This window comes from Saccostrea cucullata, unplaced genomic scaffold (assembly GCF_032062105.1).
Source record: "Saccostrea cucullata isolate Sc308-1 unplaced genomic scaffold, CSIRO_AGI_Scuc_v1 ctg1738, whole genome shotgun sequence".
Classification (NCBI taxonomy): Eukaryota; Metazoa; Mollusca; class Bivalvia; order Ostreida; family Ostreidae; genus Saccostrea; species Saccostrea cuccullata.
In genome coordinates, this window is record NW_026937872.1 from 25623 (window position 1) to 41818 (window position 16196).

Here is a 16196-nt window from a genome sequence, read left to right on the forward strand (position 1 = left end):
TTCACTAAAATGAGACCCCTCCTGATTTGCCACTGTCCGCTGCCGATTTAAACCAGACTTGGGGGCCATAAAACTTAGACAAGCTCACTTATGATCTCAGTCTCACTTTTTCCAAAGGAATACATAATGGAAAATTAAGACTGCATGAAAATAATAGTGAGCTCTCTTAAGTTTTATGCCCTACCCCCTCCCCCCCCCCACCCCCGGCCTGTATTCAACACTTACATGAGCAACATGAGCAGTGAAGGAACTTTTTTGTGCTAGCCCCTACTGCAACACATTTAAGCCTAAAGGACCAATTTTCACATCCTTAATTGCTTAATTGTATAAATTAGAGATGTGAGCAAGATGACATCTTTTTATTATACGCATCAAATTATTATTCTACCTCTTTATAAATAGCACTCCTTATGTAACGCATACACTTAATTAAGGCCAAAAATTAATTTCTCCATGAAAAGTACAACCATAGACATTTAATTATAATACAGTCTTAAGTATAACATACTTATATATAAACATTGTGTAACACGTACAGTGACCTACTTTCAAGTTTATAAACAATGTGGCTCAAAGTTTCTTAATGTTCTCGAAGGAATAACCTTGTAAACAATTTAAAAGTTAAGTGTATCATAACATTGTGTTTTTTTAATGCATTATGAAATCTCTGTATTTGTATAATGATTTTCCTGTTAGCCAGTTTCATTTGACATGAAATTTAAACATCAAAGGTTAAGAGATTCGTAGTTCAATCATCTTTTTATTAATTGTAAAAATACCTGACTTGTATGTCTGTTGCTGTTCGACTAATTGTATCAGTTCTGGGAAGACTTAATATTTTTTAATCAAATTATTTTTGGTTTCAAATTTAGTATTTTATATTCATTAATTAAAAAGCTGTCAATTCATTAATACAGAGAATATATATTTTGCATTCAGACAGCACAACATAAAAATTCCTCCCTCACCCATTGCTTGAAAATCTACTATATATGAAAGGAAAAAATTATCTCACAAAGTTACAAGCACCTCAAAGACAGTACAATAAATCGGAAATAAAAAAATCAATGCAGTCTCTAATGTTCTGAAAATCCCATTCAAATGACCTGCCATTGCTACTTTACATTTTTGCGATCGGTCTGCTTGAAAAGTAGAAGAATAAATGGGACTTGTATCTAAGAATCTAGTCTAAATATTGTTACTGTTGAATAAAATACACATATTTTTGAGTGCTTCATGTAAATTACTCCCACATACATATTAAATTACTGCATTTACAGTAACTGAAAAAATAACAAACTGTTACGTGCACAGGATGACACCCATACCTTTTATTATCAGCAAGTAACACACTTCTTTGTCAGGTAGCTATATATATCATTTAATAGGTAGTGCTCAATATTTGAAAGTTAAATAACTATTGATATTTTTTCACACATGTAACCCATATTAAACTGTTAAATATGGCATATTGGTTCTTAACTCACTATCGCCACATAGAACAAATTTCTCTCAGTTTAGTGGTCTCTGCTGCAGTTTTTTCATTAAATGCAGAAAACAATTCCATTATATTTCAAACCATTTGTACAAAATCACACAATTCAGTAAATTCTTCCTAACTTCAACATCGTCATTGTCGTACAGGCAAAACTTCAACATTTTGAGTAAGAGGGGTTACTTTACAGTGAGGGTAGTTGGCTTGGGAATCAATGAAAATGTTTGGTGGAGAGTTGGGGTGGGGGTGGGGTGGTGGTGAATTAAGCCCCATAATAGCTCCTGAATATGTGCATGTCATGTGCACTCACTTTAATAGCTTTAAATATTTTGTACTGTACTTAAATAGGTCATCCTAACATAATTCAAAAGTATGTCAGACAGACAGACACAGAATGAACAGTGACAATTAAATGAGTGCATAGTGCCGTCTGCCAATCAAAGTATAAAAATCCTTTAAAAAGTTGATCAAAATGCACTGGGTTAACACAGCAAGAACTAGAGAAGATATTGCAGACTGGTAGAGATACCATAAAAATATACGAAAATGTGTTGGGTCATCATTTTCATGATTTTTATATCTAAAAATATTGTCGTAGTTACCACTACGATATTATACTAAATTAACTTTTTCTTTAAAATCAATGAACGAAGTAATCAATACATTTTAGTACATGATATTGAAAATTTTCAGCATAGAAATTGACATATAAACAGTAGATATTAATGTTACAAAAATAAAAACTGACAGTTCAGGATAAATGAATAATTGCAGGAATGCAAAACAGAAACTTATATTACCCCCCATCAGAGAAATCTGACAGATTGTCGGCCACAGGGGGGATAAACACAGCATCGTTGATTATTATTGTACATCTTTCATTCCTACAATAATATATGTACATGCATTGCAGTAACTGGTTAGTGGTAGTCATGAAAAGTAGTCATTTTAATAAAAATCAACAAATCTAACACAACTTTTTTCATATAAACCTAAATTCTGTTTCCTGATCAATGCGATTTCAAGTGCTCTTAAAAATTACATTAAAGTTTGAAATAAAAACTGCATCAAACAAATTACCTCATATATATTCCATTCACAAAAATCAAAAAAAAAAAATTCTTAATGAAAACCATTAATAATAAAACATGACAAAGCCTTTTGTTTAAGGAAATATCAAATTGTCATGGCAAGCAAGTGCAAGAGTACATTAAAAAATTTGATCATTACAACATTTTAATAACCAAATCATTAAAACACAAAAGAATTATTCAAGCAGGAATTGAGGGATAGGAGAACTCTCAGATCCTTCCCATGAAAAATGGTGACCTTGCACAAGTCTATATACAACACCTGAGCAATAAATATATCATAACCCAGAACCCAAAATAAACAATTACCTGGCGGGGTCTAGCCCGAGCATGAAGTTCAATGCGATCTCTGGCAGGTTCGACATGTGTCTAGCTTTGTTTACATTTCCTCTTTTCTCATTTCAGTGACTTCACAGGGTTTTTTGGGGGGGAAGAAAATGAAGAATGATTTGTCCCTTCACAAGGGTTAAACAACAAATTGAGAGAAAAGTGGAGAAAAAAATCTCTTCTCTCTATATTACGAGGTTTTTCCAGTCTTTCGACACTGACATTTGAGCAGACGTCGATACAAAAGTCTTCATATTTGATTACCTCCGTTTCAACAGTGGTCTGGATAAGAAAAGTATTCGTCGAGATCTTTGTTATCTTTGAGGCTTTTTTTAGGCAAACATTAAAGGGAGCAATATATCAATATGTATATTTTTTAACCATTCTTTGGAACAAAGGGGTTAAATAATGTCTGCACAAGACATATTTCAAACACATCAAAATATTGAATTTTTATATCCCCCTTTGCTACAAACTATTATATTCTTTCAGGTCGAATGCTGCTCTAAACTAACTTTCTGTACACAAAATTAAGGGGGAAAAATAAACACTAGGCACAATTTCCTTTTATTAGAAGTTTCACAAAAATTCCAAATTTATAGATCCTCCTTCCACACTTAAAGAATTCCAAGATCACATAAAAAGAAATTGCTATATGATTCCTCAAAATTTCTTCACACATGCAATTATCTTTCCAAAATCCACAACTAATATATTCCACTGAAGCGAAGGAAGAAAAAAATCACTACTTAAATCACTAGGCATCGAATAATTACAATTGTCAATGTATGACAAGGCCTCAAGACCAGAGTGAGACAGAAAACCAGAACAAAGGAATGAACTCAGTCAGCATGGCTGTGAAGAGTTTCACGTACTCTATCGGCTAACGCTAGGGCATTACCGTTCACCTCATATATACGTAACCCACTTTTTTTTTCTATTTCACCAGTGGATGATTACATGTAAAACTGACAGCCGGCACTTATTGTTCAGTTCATTGAACTTGGACACTTTAGTACATTATGTATAATATATAAATACAGGAACTCCTATCTGTGTCATGTCGATGCTCTCTGCTAAGCATTGTGTGACACATTGACACAGATTTCTATATTCTGACCAAGTGAATATTATCTATCGTCAGTCTGTGACGTTGAGCGTTCTATAAATATTTGTAAGTCATTGTTTACTCAAATAAGTTCTAGAACTACTAAAAATTAAAGTTTTTGTTTGAAAAAGGTCCGTAAAAAGAAAAAGCATACATTCTTTAATTATACAGATTTGATTGTCTTCTAAAATTAATATACTTTCTCTAAATCTCAGTTTTTGCTGAAATAATTCAAAATTGAATTTATATATTTATTTTGAAAATTCTGAAAGTTAATTTATAAAGGTTTACTAATTTTTTCTAAATATTTGCTTCCTTTTATATGTTGCACAAAATGTTACTAAAATAATTGTTCTTGACTTCAATTAATTGTATATACAAATTTATACCAAAATGTATTATAGTTTAACTTAAATATGCACGTCATAGTAAATTTTGTTAAACCATTTTGAATACACCATGCTGAAAATATATACGTCATTGACCAAATTAAGACAAACCAAAAACAAAATCAATTTTCATAAAATACACTCCTTTTCTTGCAAACAACTCTGGTAAATGTATATAGAACAATGACAATAGAAGTGTTTTTAAAAAACCGTACCTCTAAAGCACATACACAACATCACATGCAAATCCATGCATTTGCAATTGATTTAATCCAAAACAATTTAAAGACAATTGAATAGAAATGAATTACTAAACTTCATGAAAATTTAAGCAATTTAAAGATTCAGAAAATGAAGCTGACCTTGAAATATATGGATTAAAATAAACATTTTTGGAAAACTAATAATCCAATTTTATCTGCAAAATTATTTAATTTTTTTTAAATTATATACACTGAAAGATGTTTCATATTTGAATATGAAATAATTTAAAAATGAAATATTTGATCTTCATCATGTTTATATTGATTTAAACATCTGTGTATTTTCTTTAAAAAAAAATTAAATATAAAGGAATAAAAAAAAAAATGTTAATATTAAAATTCATTTTGCCTATATAAGTACTGTTAATAAATTTGGTGTAAAATTGCAAAATCGTTTAATGTTTTTTAAGATGCTAATTGGTTCTTATAATGTCAAAGTGTGGTTTAAATGGTAAGAATGACGAACACTTCATATCTTTAATATTATTAAATATTCTGGTATTTTATTAATAGAAGTCTTTTGATAATATTTATGATTCATATTAATTTCAAGAATTTCCATGCAGTGATCTCCAATATGATCTACATTCAAATGATTTTAAAATGACATAAGTACTTGACATTTTTATTAATAACATTAATCTGATCACAATATTGTCAATGTGATTAATAAATCTGATTTTTTAGAGTCAAACAGTATATTTCTGGTAAAAATAGATCTATCTTAAATAGGAAATATGAAATATGCTCCTCAAGAGAAATCCATTGTCATAAATAAATATTGTCATTGCCTTTATATCATTTTTTTTTACTCTTTAAATTCATAATTATTACTTAATCTAAACTAAAAGCAAACAAGTTTAAATTATGTGTGAACAAAATAAAAACAATTTACAATCAATATGAAGAATTCAAATTTTTGGAGTTTGACATTGCAATTCAGGGGGAATAACTCCAATTTTGCATGTGAGCACATTACTACTGACACACATTTTAAAAATAATTGCCCCTCTAAATGTGTGTGTAAACATGACAATAAAAGTGTAATGCAATATGATTCATCACTTAAGAATTTCTCCTTCAAGGCATTAACCTTTAAATTCAAACCCTGCAATATTGATATTGATGAATGGGCAGGAAATTCTCAAAACTCTTGATCCCCCTCCAAACATAATGCATTGAAAAAAGCCATGAATTTATAAACTACCAGAATGCAAAATTGGACTTCTTAATTTCCTTTCTTCCTGTACTGTAGTTGTATGAATCCAATAATTAACAATATCTTCATTGTTATAACCGATATTTATTTTTAAATCATACTCGTTAAAATGAGTAATTATGTATCATACTTTATTATAATATTGTAATCATTTCGACATATTAACATATATTTTAGGCTCTATATTTATTTTATAATGAATATTTTTTTGTTAAAGAATTCAAATAGATCTGTTATAAAATTTGAAGAACATGAAATAAAAAAAAAAAACCCATAAAAACGCATCAAATATCATAACACCCATATCACAGGTATACAATTTTTTCCCCTCTCCATATCATGTAAGGGGGAATTGTGATCTTTTCAATTTTCTCTTTTTAGTACATAAAACTGTGCATGACAAAAACACTTAATACAAGCAAGAAAAAATAATTTGTAAATGCCAGCTTTGAAAACCATAATAAACAACCCAAAATAACCTCCAACCCAAAAGTAGATAAAAATACCTGTCCTTGAACTTATCAAATATCCACCAGACAAAGACAGCAGACACAAGTTGCTATTTCATACCCAGGGCATGGCCTCATTTTCATTTCTGACAGAGTGGCTTTTAGAGGCCAGTGCGATATTACCCCCAAAAAACCTATACCCTTGAAAAGATCCATAATAAAAAACTCATTTCAAGTTTTATGAATTCCTATGTGTGCTCAATGAACTGGACAAATTAAGTGCAAAGCATTTTTCTGGCAAGTCATGTAACAGACAACCTTGTATTAAATGCAAACTGGCGTAGACTGAAGTCTCCAAACTTTCGATGTTTTTTGATATACTTTGCTGAAAGCTGTGTTTTCAAACACTATAAAGTAGAATTTGACATAAACTTTTATTTTTATTAAAATTAATATATTTTTTCATACTTAAAAAATTGTAATCAATTCAAGATAATTGTCCAGTTTTTCAAAGATAAAATACAACAGCTTATTTTTTTTCTTAAAAAATCATTCCATTTCTTTTTTAGTCACTGAATTTAAATACTGTAATAATTAGCAGTTGTAAATATTTATAACATCCAATCCAAAGACAAACATCATATACCACAGAAATTCAAGGCATTAGCAGATAATAATGGCCAAAAAAAAGAGACTATGGCAATATATCTAAGAAAAGAGATCAACAGAAGCAACAGAAAATCTGTGGATCAATGCTGCCAGGAAATTAGATCTTCGTTAGTTAAAATTACGGCACAAGCCCTTTAAATTCACAAAGGCTGACATGACATTGCTCCTAAGAGTCACTTCCCTAGAGCTTATAAAATGTGCCAAATGTGGGGCCTTCCTGTTAAACATTTTGATGACACAGACAATTTTTTTTTTTTTGTAGGAGTGATGCAAAATGTTAAATCGAGCTTAATGATTTTTCTTCCTCTCTTTAAAAAGTGTTCCATGTTTGGGAACCTCAAATAATTTTTCTCTTTGTGCTTCAAATTTCTTTAATTTTCTCTAAAAATAGTAACATGTAATCATTTGTTCTTTTACAATCATTATAACTTTACAATGTATCTGGATCTAGGTCAGGAGAGGAATTATTGGATTTCTTTTTTTCAAGTATGCTGGGATAAAAGCAATTTACATTCAAACCCTTACAGCTGTCAATCAATAGCAATAGATTCCTTATCAAGATTTCCAGTCAAACACACTTCACAATATCAACAACAAAAATCAAACTTTGGTATATTTTTATGAGAAATTATTTGTGACAACACATTTTCCAAAAACATATAAGACATCTAAGTGCCCTAATGAATATTAAACATTATTTTTGAAAAGTCTTTTAATCAGTCATTTCTGTGATGAAGTTCACTTACATGAATTTTTATTTTCATTCCTAAGTGAGTAAAATGTTAGGTCTCGATCTGTTGATTAATTCCAAGATAATTCATCACAAAGAAATTAATGCCTGGATTTTGTAGACAATTTAAAACTTAATTAAACCTGTATAAGAAATAAAACAAAATGGACATGTCATTGAGTCTATAGCTAAATCGACCTTTTTCAATTCCTTTTATCATAACACTTATTGTCCCCCCTCCTCTCTATCACTAGTTTTTGAGACCTTTTTAATTTCAACTTGATAATGAATGTGGCTGAATGATTGAGATATATAATAAAACTAAAAGTTTAATGTGTTTTTCCCCTCTCTTGATAAAGCATGGTAAAGTGACATAAAAACCTAATATTGCTAATAAATCCTGTGAAATTAAGGCAATCAGCCTCCAGCATATAATAATCGAATTAACATTACGCCTGCTCTATATAACAACGAGTAATTACACCAGGAGAGAGAATAAAGGAAACAAAGCAACGCGGTAGTGCCCATGTAAATCCTATAGTTTTCCCCTTTATCACCTGTCAATGCTTTCATAATCAGCAAATCAAACAAAATATATCCGAGAGACTGTTGCCAATCAATATTTGATCTCAGTGTCTAGGTCATATCTAATAAATCAGGTCACGTCTATAAAAATTGTACCAATGTAGACATGTAAAACGCTAGGAGTTAATCGAGATCACTACCGGTAAGTCTAGAGATCGAGGTCACGTTTTTTTTTAATTGTTCCAGCCTCAATGAAAAATTTAAGCTTGAGAACCAAGTTTTCTACCCACAGAAAGGGAAGGTCTACATCCGTAGGTCAAGTGCTCATCAAAATGTATGCCAAAATCAATGAATTGATCTCCTTTCAAGACATGCTGTATTATATTATACACTATACAGTTATATCTATTAAAGAGGTTCCCAACATCTCATTTTCATTTCACCATCCCATACTGCTGATGAACAAAAAACCTCAGGAAGCAAATAATACTGCTTATTCTGCACATGGTGAAAAAGTATTCTAGGAATCTTATAAACTGGCCTTGAGAGTTTAGTAACCCGACATAAATCAACTAAATGTACCTTTTATTTCTAGAGGCACAGATGAAAAATGGCTTTGATGACTTAATCAATTAGTCTAAAATCAGAAATCTTAACTAATTAACCTTAAGGAATATCTATGTAGGTAAAAATACTCCAAAAACACTTCACTGAAGACACGACTATACCTATTTTAATTTTTCACTTTTACATGTACTCGAAGACATTTTTGGCATCTTGAACATGCAGCACTGAGAGAAATTATATCCACCTAAGAGTACCAGAGAAATCAATTCAGTAGCAACGGAGCAACACAAGGCCGGTTCATTGACCCAGATAACCAAGTCGGTGCTGGAAGGAAGGAAACCAGTAGGCTAGAGCGAAGTCAACAACCTGAGATTTACCAGATCAAACGGGGGCCTCATCAGGTCTCGTCAGGTGAACGCACAATTCTTTCTCTCTATTCATCCTCCCCAGCAAACTCAGGGCTAACATGTAGGAGAAAAAGGGATTGTAAACTAACTTGAAAATGGGGCGATCTCTTGCCCTCTGGGTCTAAAAGGCCATGACCACGTAGTCTGAATAAATTTTTACCTCAGTTGGCATTTTAATTAAAATAAATCCTTATATTTTAAGCTTTATACCTAATATCAAATCCATTTTACAATTTATGCACAAAAAGAAAATTTTCTGTTGTTTTTTTTTTTTAAGATAAATATAATACATGTATTACCTTGACCCTTGAATGACCTTGACATATAATACTAATACCTCTTTTAATACTCTAACTTTTATTTTCTCCAATATTGAACAAAATAATTTATAAGTACAACATTTATTTCTGCTGGTTCCATTATACTAATTCTAAAATTATTAGGAAAACCCAGACAATATGAATTATACATATTGCTGTACAGTATCAGATATGTCTCATTTGTGACAATTTGATAAGTTTTGCTTTGGTGCATGCAAGACCAAAAGTACAGAAGAAATTTACATGAACTCATATATCATTTACTGTACTCTAACTCTTAAATCATTTATTTTTACTTCTAAAAGGTCAAATTCTTCAATCATATGTCACTTACATAAAATTCATGATTATATTATATACTGATATAAATTGAGGCGAAAAGAAAAAAAAAAAATGCTTAAATTGCTTAGTAACCCCCAACTCCCCTCTTTCAACTGAGGTTTCTCTTGTTAATTTTAAAAACTACACAAAGTTATGTCCCACGGCCACCATTTTTTGCATAAATTTCTAACTCTAAGAGTATTCAGTTATGATGCTGCAAAGGACACAGCTTTGCAAGATGGGGACTGGATTATTACACACTCAAATTATTTGATAAATTTTAATAAAAATTCAATATGTTCCAATAGAATTTCTTTTTTTAATTCTGCAAATCTCTCTCGATCTCTCTCTCCTTTGTTCTTCTAGTAAAATTATATGACAAACATGACAGGGAAGCCTTAATCTCGTTTTCCTCAATCAATACGAGCAGGTTACTGTTACAGATTACACTGAGCCCTCAGATCTACGGCAACTACAGATGTCGACTAATACAACAGATTAACACTTAGGTGGATCAAAGAATCTCAGGAATGGGACGACAGTGAGTACATGGGTATGTTCATGTATCTCCTTCAGAGCAGATCTAGCTGAGAGAAATGTAAGTTGTAAAAAGGAGTAGGACATGGAAAACAGAAAATGTCTCTTTGAAAGATTTTGTAATCATTGGTAATAATCACGGAGGTGATCTGCTAGTACAGAGAGGTAGCAGAAAGGTTGCAATTATTAAAACAAAAGCAGAGAGCTTTAGTCTTCCATACAAATTCAAAATCTGATTACAAATTCAAGGTTGCATGGATATAGGTATATGGGTATAAGTTTTGACATATTGCAGGGGTTCAAATTTTTTTTTGTCATGGTCAAGTCCAGGACTTGAAGAGTAAATTTTAGGCAAGTCCGAGGAAGAAATTTCAGAGTCCATATTTACCTATACATCATTAAATTTATGTAACTTATAATTTATTTTCATTTGTTGCATTGAATGAATAAAGACTATATGTGTTAATATATGTTTTATTTTTCCTACATAAACTGTCATATAGTCATACATGAGTATTTCAACACAATACCAGACTGATAGATTACTGGTACATTACAATAACTTTTACAAATACTCACTACTGAATAAACCATCTGTTACAATAAATAGAAATAAGAATGTGCTGTAAGTCACAGCTAAAAACGAAATTTAACAAACTCATTGCCGTTTGTCATATAGGAGGAAACATGAGGAATTGCGTAAAAGCAAGAGTCTAACCGCAACGGAAAATAAAAAAAAAAACGGATTGTATTCGTAATGTTTTATGGGTATTTTAACGCCCACAAACCCACATTTTTACTTAATACAATTGAGAATTTGCTTTATTTTTAGCTTTACGATCATTTTTTTAACTTATAAAAAAAGATAAACAAGAAACATAGCCAAGTCCCAGGACTTTGGCGAATTCTAAATGGCGAGTCCGGATCCGGAATTTGTTAGTCCGGGACGTCGGGCTTGAGGATTTTTGAACCCCTGTATTGCATTTTTTTTGGGGGGGGGGGGGGGAGGTGGGTAGCGGTGGTAAACACATTGCTTTACTTCACATTAAACTAATTTACCTCTAAGTATAACATACAGCATTAGACTTTGACTTTTACTTGTTATCATCTTTTTACTCTTGAAAAGCACAAACCTTTTTTTTTCCATGGCAAAAATTATAGATTGGATGCACACTCCCAATGAGTTAATTTGATATGTTACATCTATTTTAATTGGAATTGTTGAGTCTGCATGGCTAAATCATTGTGATATACCTATCTAATACATGCATTTAACATCATAATGATTAATGACCATAATTATTTTAATCACATCATTAAAAAAATTTAGAGTCTTTAAAATAATTAAAATAAATATTAATACGTAGTGAACAATTTTTTTCTATACATATGTAAATTTAGGCACTTTAAATGCTCTTATGCAACAAAGAAAAAAAAACTCAAAACATAAACAAAGCGAACAATGTGAAGTAGATACTTAGCTGCACGTAAAATTATATACTGACAGAGAGAGATCAGTTTCATGTGCATCAAAAGATAATCGTTCTGTCTAGCCCTTAAGAGATGTCTCAATTTACGAACATTATGCATGCGACTAGGGCTTCGCTCGACAGCGTGTAGAAGAAAAGGGGAACACTTATCTCTGCCTATCAAATGGGTCAAAAAACCTGCCACGAAAAAGTGATTATGTTATTTTTTTTTAAAGCCACTCAGCAATTTTTTATCCTTGACTGAAATTCTTGCAATGGCCCTGCAGATAAAAAATATAAGCACCGAAAATAGCACCATAACTTCACAGCTGACAGTGAAATTGCATTGTGGAGAGGGAACGTGGATAAAAATGTGTGAAGTTGTAGATTTCCCTTGGAACAGCTTTGGAAGATTTACGATTTTGCAGTTTGCACTGAGACTCAATATACATACATGCACAATCTATAAATTTCAATATAGAGACTGAATTTAGAGATTTAGGATTTAGCAGTTTGCACTTATATAGACTTAATGTTATAGTAAGAAGTTCTTTAATTTGCAGCAAAAAAGGGAACTGTATCTTCAAAATGCTTATAGATACATTATAATGTAAGATAGCAAGAATTTTTGTTTTGATTCAATCATTCAAACATTATCACATATTGTGAGTCGATCCTTACAAGTAAAATTATATCAAGTTAGAAAGCAAGGATAGAGCATATTTAAATGCCATTGACCCTAATTCAAAGTTGACCATTAAGATATTTATATTTTCATCATGTTCATTGACCTACGTTTACTTGTTTTAATATTTTCTCAACACTGCCACTAGGCAAAACAGCAGTTGACTTTATATTTACAATATATATATATATATATATATAGCGCATTGTATTTTGATGACCATTCACTTGAAAATTTTTTCAAAGAAAGTGTATTTGTTGACTTTTTAAAATTTATTCTTTCAAAGTTAACTTGTCGATCGATACAGGAGAATTTTAAAAGTCATGATATTGGTACATTATACTAAAATGTATATTAATTTTGTTACAATATTGCAATTACTGAGATAGAGAGAAAGGAAAGAGAGAGAGAGAGATGTCCATAGTTAGCAAATGCACATATTTTCATTTATGATCAGTTTTTTTTTTTTAAGAAACACTTTACATTACTGAGTGAATAAATTTTCTTTTCCTTCCCATAAATTTTCCCCCAAAACACCTGCCTAGGAGCAGGTAGTTAAACCAACAGGCATTGATTTTTAAAAAAGATATTGTGTCAACAAAATTCCTACTACAATTAGATTACATGCCTGTCAACTCTACCCATTTACGTGAAAGAACTTGAACCCAAACTAAAGGGACAGACAAAGCTTATGTTCCTATATTACACTGTACTGGCTTAAATTACAAATTACTATTTTTTGAAAAAATGAGTAAGTTTATCAAGTTTGTTAAAATTTCTTCAATCCATGTGATTGATTGTACATATCTGTTTTTATTCCTCCCCCCCTCCCACACAACCCCATCGACCCATCCTCACCCCACCCCAACTATTGTACGGTATATATGCTTGCAATAAAATATACAGATATCATGGGTATAGAATTGTAATATCTTAAGCATGAAAATCTGCAATCAACATTAAAATCAAACTGTCAATGCTATAAACATGATAAATGCATTAATTCTTCCTAGTAGAAAGTCAACTTTGGGGTGGGGGGTCGCTTCTGCCATGAGGAGTAAAGTGGCCTAAACACCTTGCCTGGCTAGCAAAGAATTGGCATCTGCATGATCATTAGACTCCTAGTTCACTGTGTGCAACCAGCATTGTTTTCTGCATAATACCAAGAACTAATAAATGAAAATCTTTATTGCTGCAGCTAGGAGATGCCCGAGATTATATTGTAAGTATAAAAGTCTCAGTTGGTGACAATTAATACCATGAATACTGTGCATAGAGAGAGGGAACAGCTGCTACAAGCTGGGGAAAAATGTGCTGTGCATACATGTGCAATTCAAGTGTGCACTTCAAGTTAAACATATAAAGAGTGCATTAAGGCATCTCGATCATTCAATATATTTATAGAAGCTTATATGAATTACGTTCATTGAGATTTGAGTCATGTAAGTATCTCGAAAATGAATTGTGCACACTGCCCACTCAACATATATTTAGTCCATGTATTTATCCCTTTTTAGTTCATGATTCATTTATAACCACTTATCAACATGATCAATGTCATTTATGTGTCAATGTCAAGATTAGTTTTTGAAAAAAAAAATCCAACAATATTCAATTCTGCCATTGTCTGCTGAAAAATAAAAGCTCAGCTAAGTCAATTAAAATATCTTTTTTTATCTTGAAGCTTTTGGTTACCCTCTCTCCCAAGTATGGATAGGGTGGGTATTATTATTTGCAAAAGTGGTTTAATTAATTCATCCAAACATGAAATAACCGCATATACCATATCAAAAGTCTGAAAAAAGTTATGACACTGAAATAATACTAGAAATGCATCAGTGAACTCTTCCGCCATTGTAAGAGAATATTTAAGAGTCTTGCACTTGATCCTGTTTAAAAATGGATTCTGTGGTCATCCGACGCTCCCTTTTTGTGTTTGCTTTCATTTTTTATTACCAAGGTAAACATAACCCCTCCCCCATTGAAAACCACAGAGACCTCAGGGTTGGAATTCTGTCACAAAGTTCAAAAGGTTAACAAGAGCATTCATCTCTTGTGTAATTTCAAAACTCATCTGGCATATACTTCAAATCCAATTTACAATGAAATTGTTTTATATATATAACATAATATTGATTTCTTTTTTTAACCTTTATTAAATATAAGCTGCATTAGCATTGTTTTATATATTCATACTTCTTATTCAATTGTTTTGTTGTTGATCTATTTTTTTTTTTAATGAGCCCATCCTTAACCTAAATTTTATTTTTTTTATTTCGAGCTTTAAAAATAACCAGAGAAAAATATCCCTTGATAGAGGATATGTCAAAAAATGAACATGTGTTGAAAATCAAATCACTGGTATGTCTAAAATCTTGCAAATTGCAAAAAATACTTATTTATGATTTTTTTTTTTAAAAGCATGATCAGAAAAATTTGATGATCATATCTGCATACTTCTAAGAGCTCCCATTATGGGCTTATCTACAATGGGACAATGTGTGTACACTTGACGATAACCACACAAACTGACTAGACATCACTGCTCCCAGGAAAAAAATCATCCAGGATATGTAATATTTTTTCAAATTTTCCATGCAATTGTGTATGCAACTTCCTTGACTCCATTACAAAATTTTAAAATAAAAATTTTAAAAAATAAGGATATTTTTAAATGAATGCCATAATACAATTTTAGAAAATTTAAAAATTGGTTGTCGTGCTTATTTAACATTGTTAAACATGTGTTTATAATGCTAAACCTCAACATTTTATGTTTTTTTTTCTAACCGCCCCCTTCCCCCCACTGAAAAAAATACCCCACTCTTTATATATTTTCTTTAAGGGCCAATGGGATGATTAAAGTTCAAATACTAACGTAGGACATTCATTTATCTATTACACCACAATGACTTGAATTATACAACTATCAAACATGATATGAAGTAAAAAAATCTTTGATTAAACTAAAAAAAATTACCCCCCCCCCAACCCATTGAAAATCTTCATAATCAATGACACAAAGACCTTAATGTGTATTGGGGAACCCATTAAATGTTTCATGCAGAAATCGATAGACTGACAACGAGACAATGTGTATTAAATTCAATTTCCCCTCGGTGGCCCCACAGCAAAAGTCTTTGTCCAAAGAAAGTATGTGCAGCATGTTTTACCCTCTGCAGAAAAAAATTCTGAGCAAACTTACACATCTGCCTTCTCTGCCTTCGAAAGCCTCCTTTTCCTCCTTTGCGGCTCTGACCCCGATGACCTTCTGTCCCCCCGGGATCGGAGGGTGGGCATTGAAGTGGCTGGCTCAATGAACGAGGAATTCTTCACTGAGCCGTTCAGTCTGCAAAGTTTCTCGATTAATCCACCATTTTTACCCAAGCACTCACAAGATTTCTCATCAAAGCAAAATGAGCGATTAACTCCACTTTTCCGGCAAAAATCGAGCACCTGTGCCCCATCTTTTGCCATAGCTTCCTTCCCGCGGTCCCTTTCAAGGCACCCGACGGCCGCCATCTTGTACACCTTCGATGTGACGTCACGTTAATTGGAGAGGATTTCCTCTGCTGGTGCGTCAATTGACGTCATGTATGGGGGTTTCCTCAGATTCGAGCGTGCG

The 16196-nt window shown here is 31.8% G+C and overlaps 1 protein-coding gene across 2 annotated transcripts in view; it reads right to left on the reverse strand.

Moving 5' to 3' along the window:
- LOC134249000 (zinc finger protein AEBP2-like) overlaps positions 1-16144 on the reverse strand; it is a 31184-nt gene extending 15040 nt beyond the window's left edge. The window contains exon 1 of one of the 2 annotated variants that reach the window (XM_062731376.1): positions 15777-16144. In XM_062731376.1, coding sequence (XP_062587360.1) covers positions 15777-16093 — 317 coding nt within the window. In that variant the 5' untranslated portion in view covers positions 16094-16144. Of the gene's footprint in view, positions 1-2895; positions 3397-15776 lie in introns of those variants that run through there. The other variant, XM_062731378.1, reaches the window with a different exon arrangement.
- Positions 16145-16196: the final 52 nt, after the last annotated feature.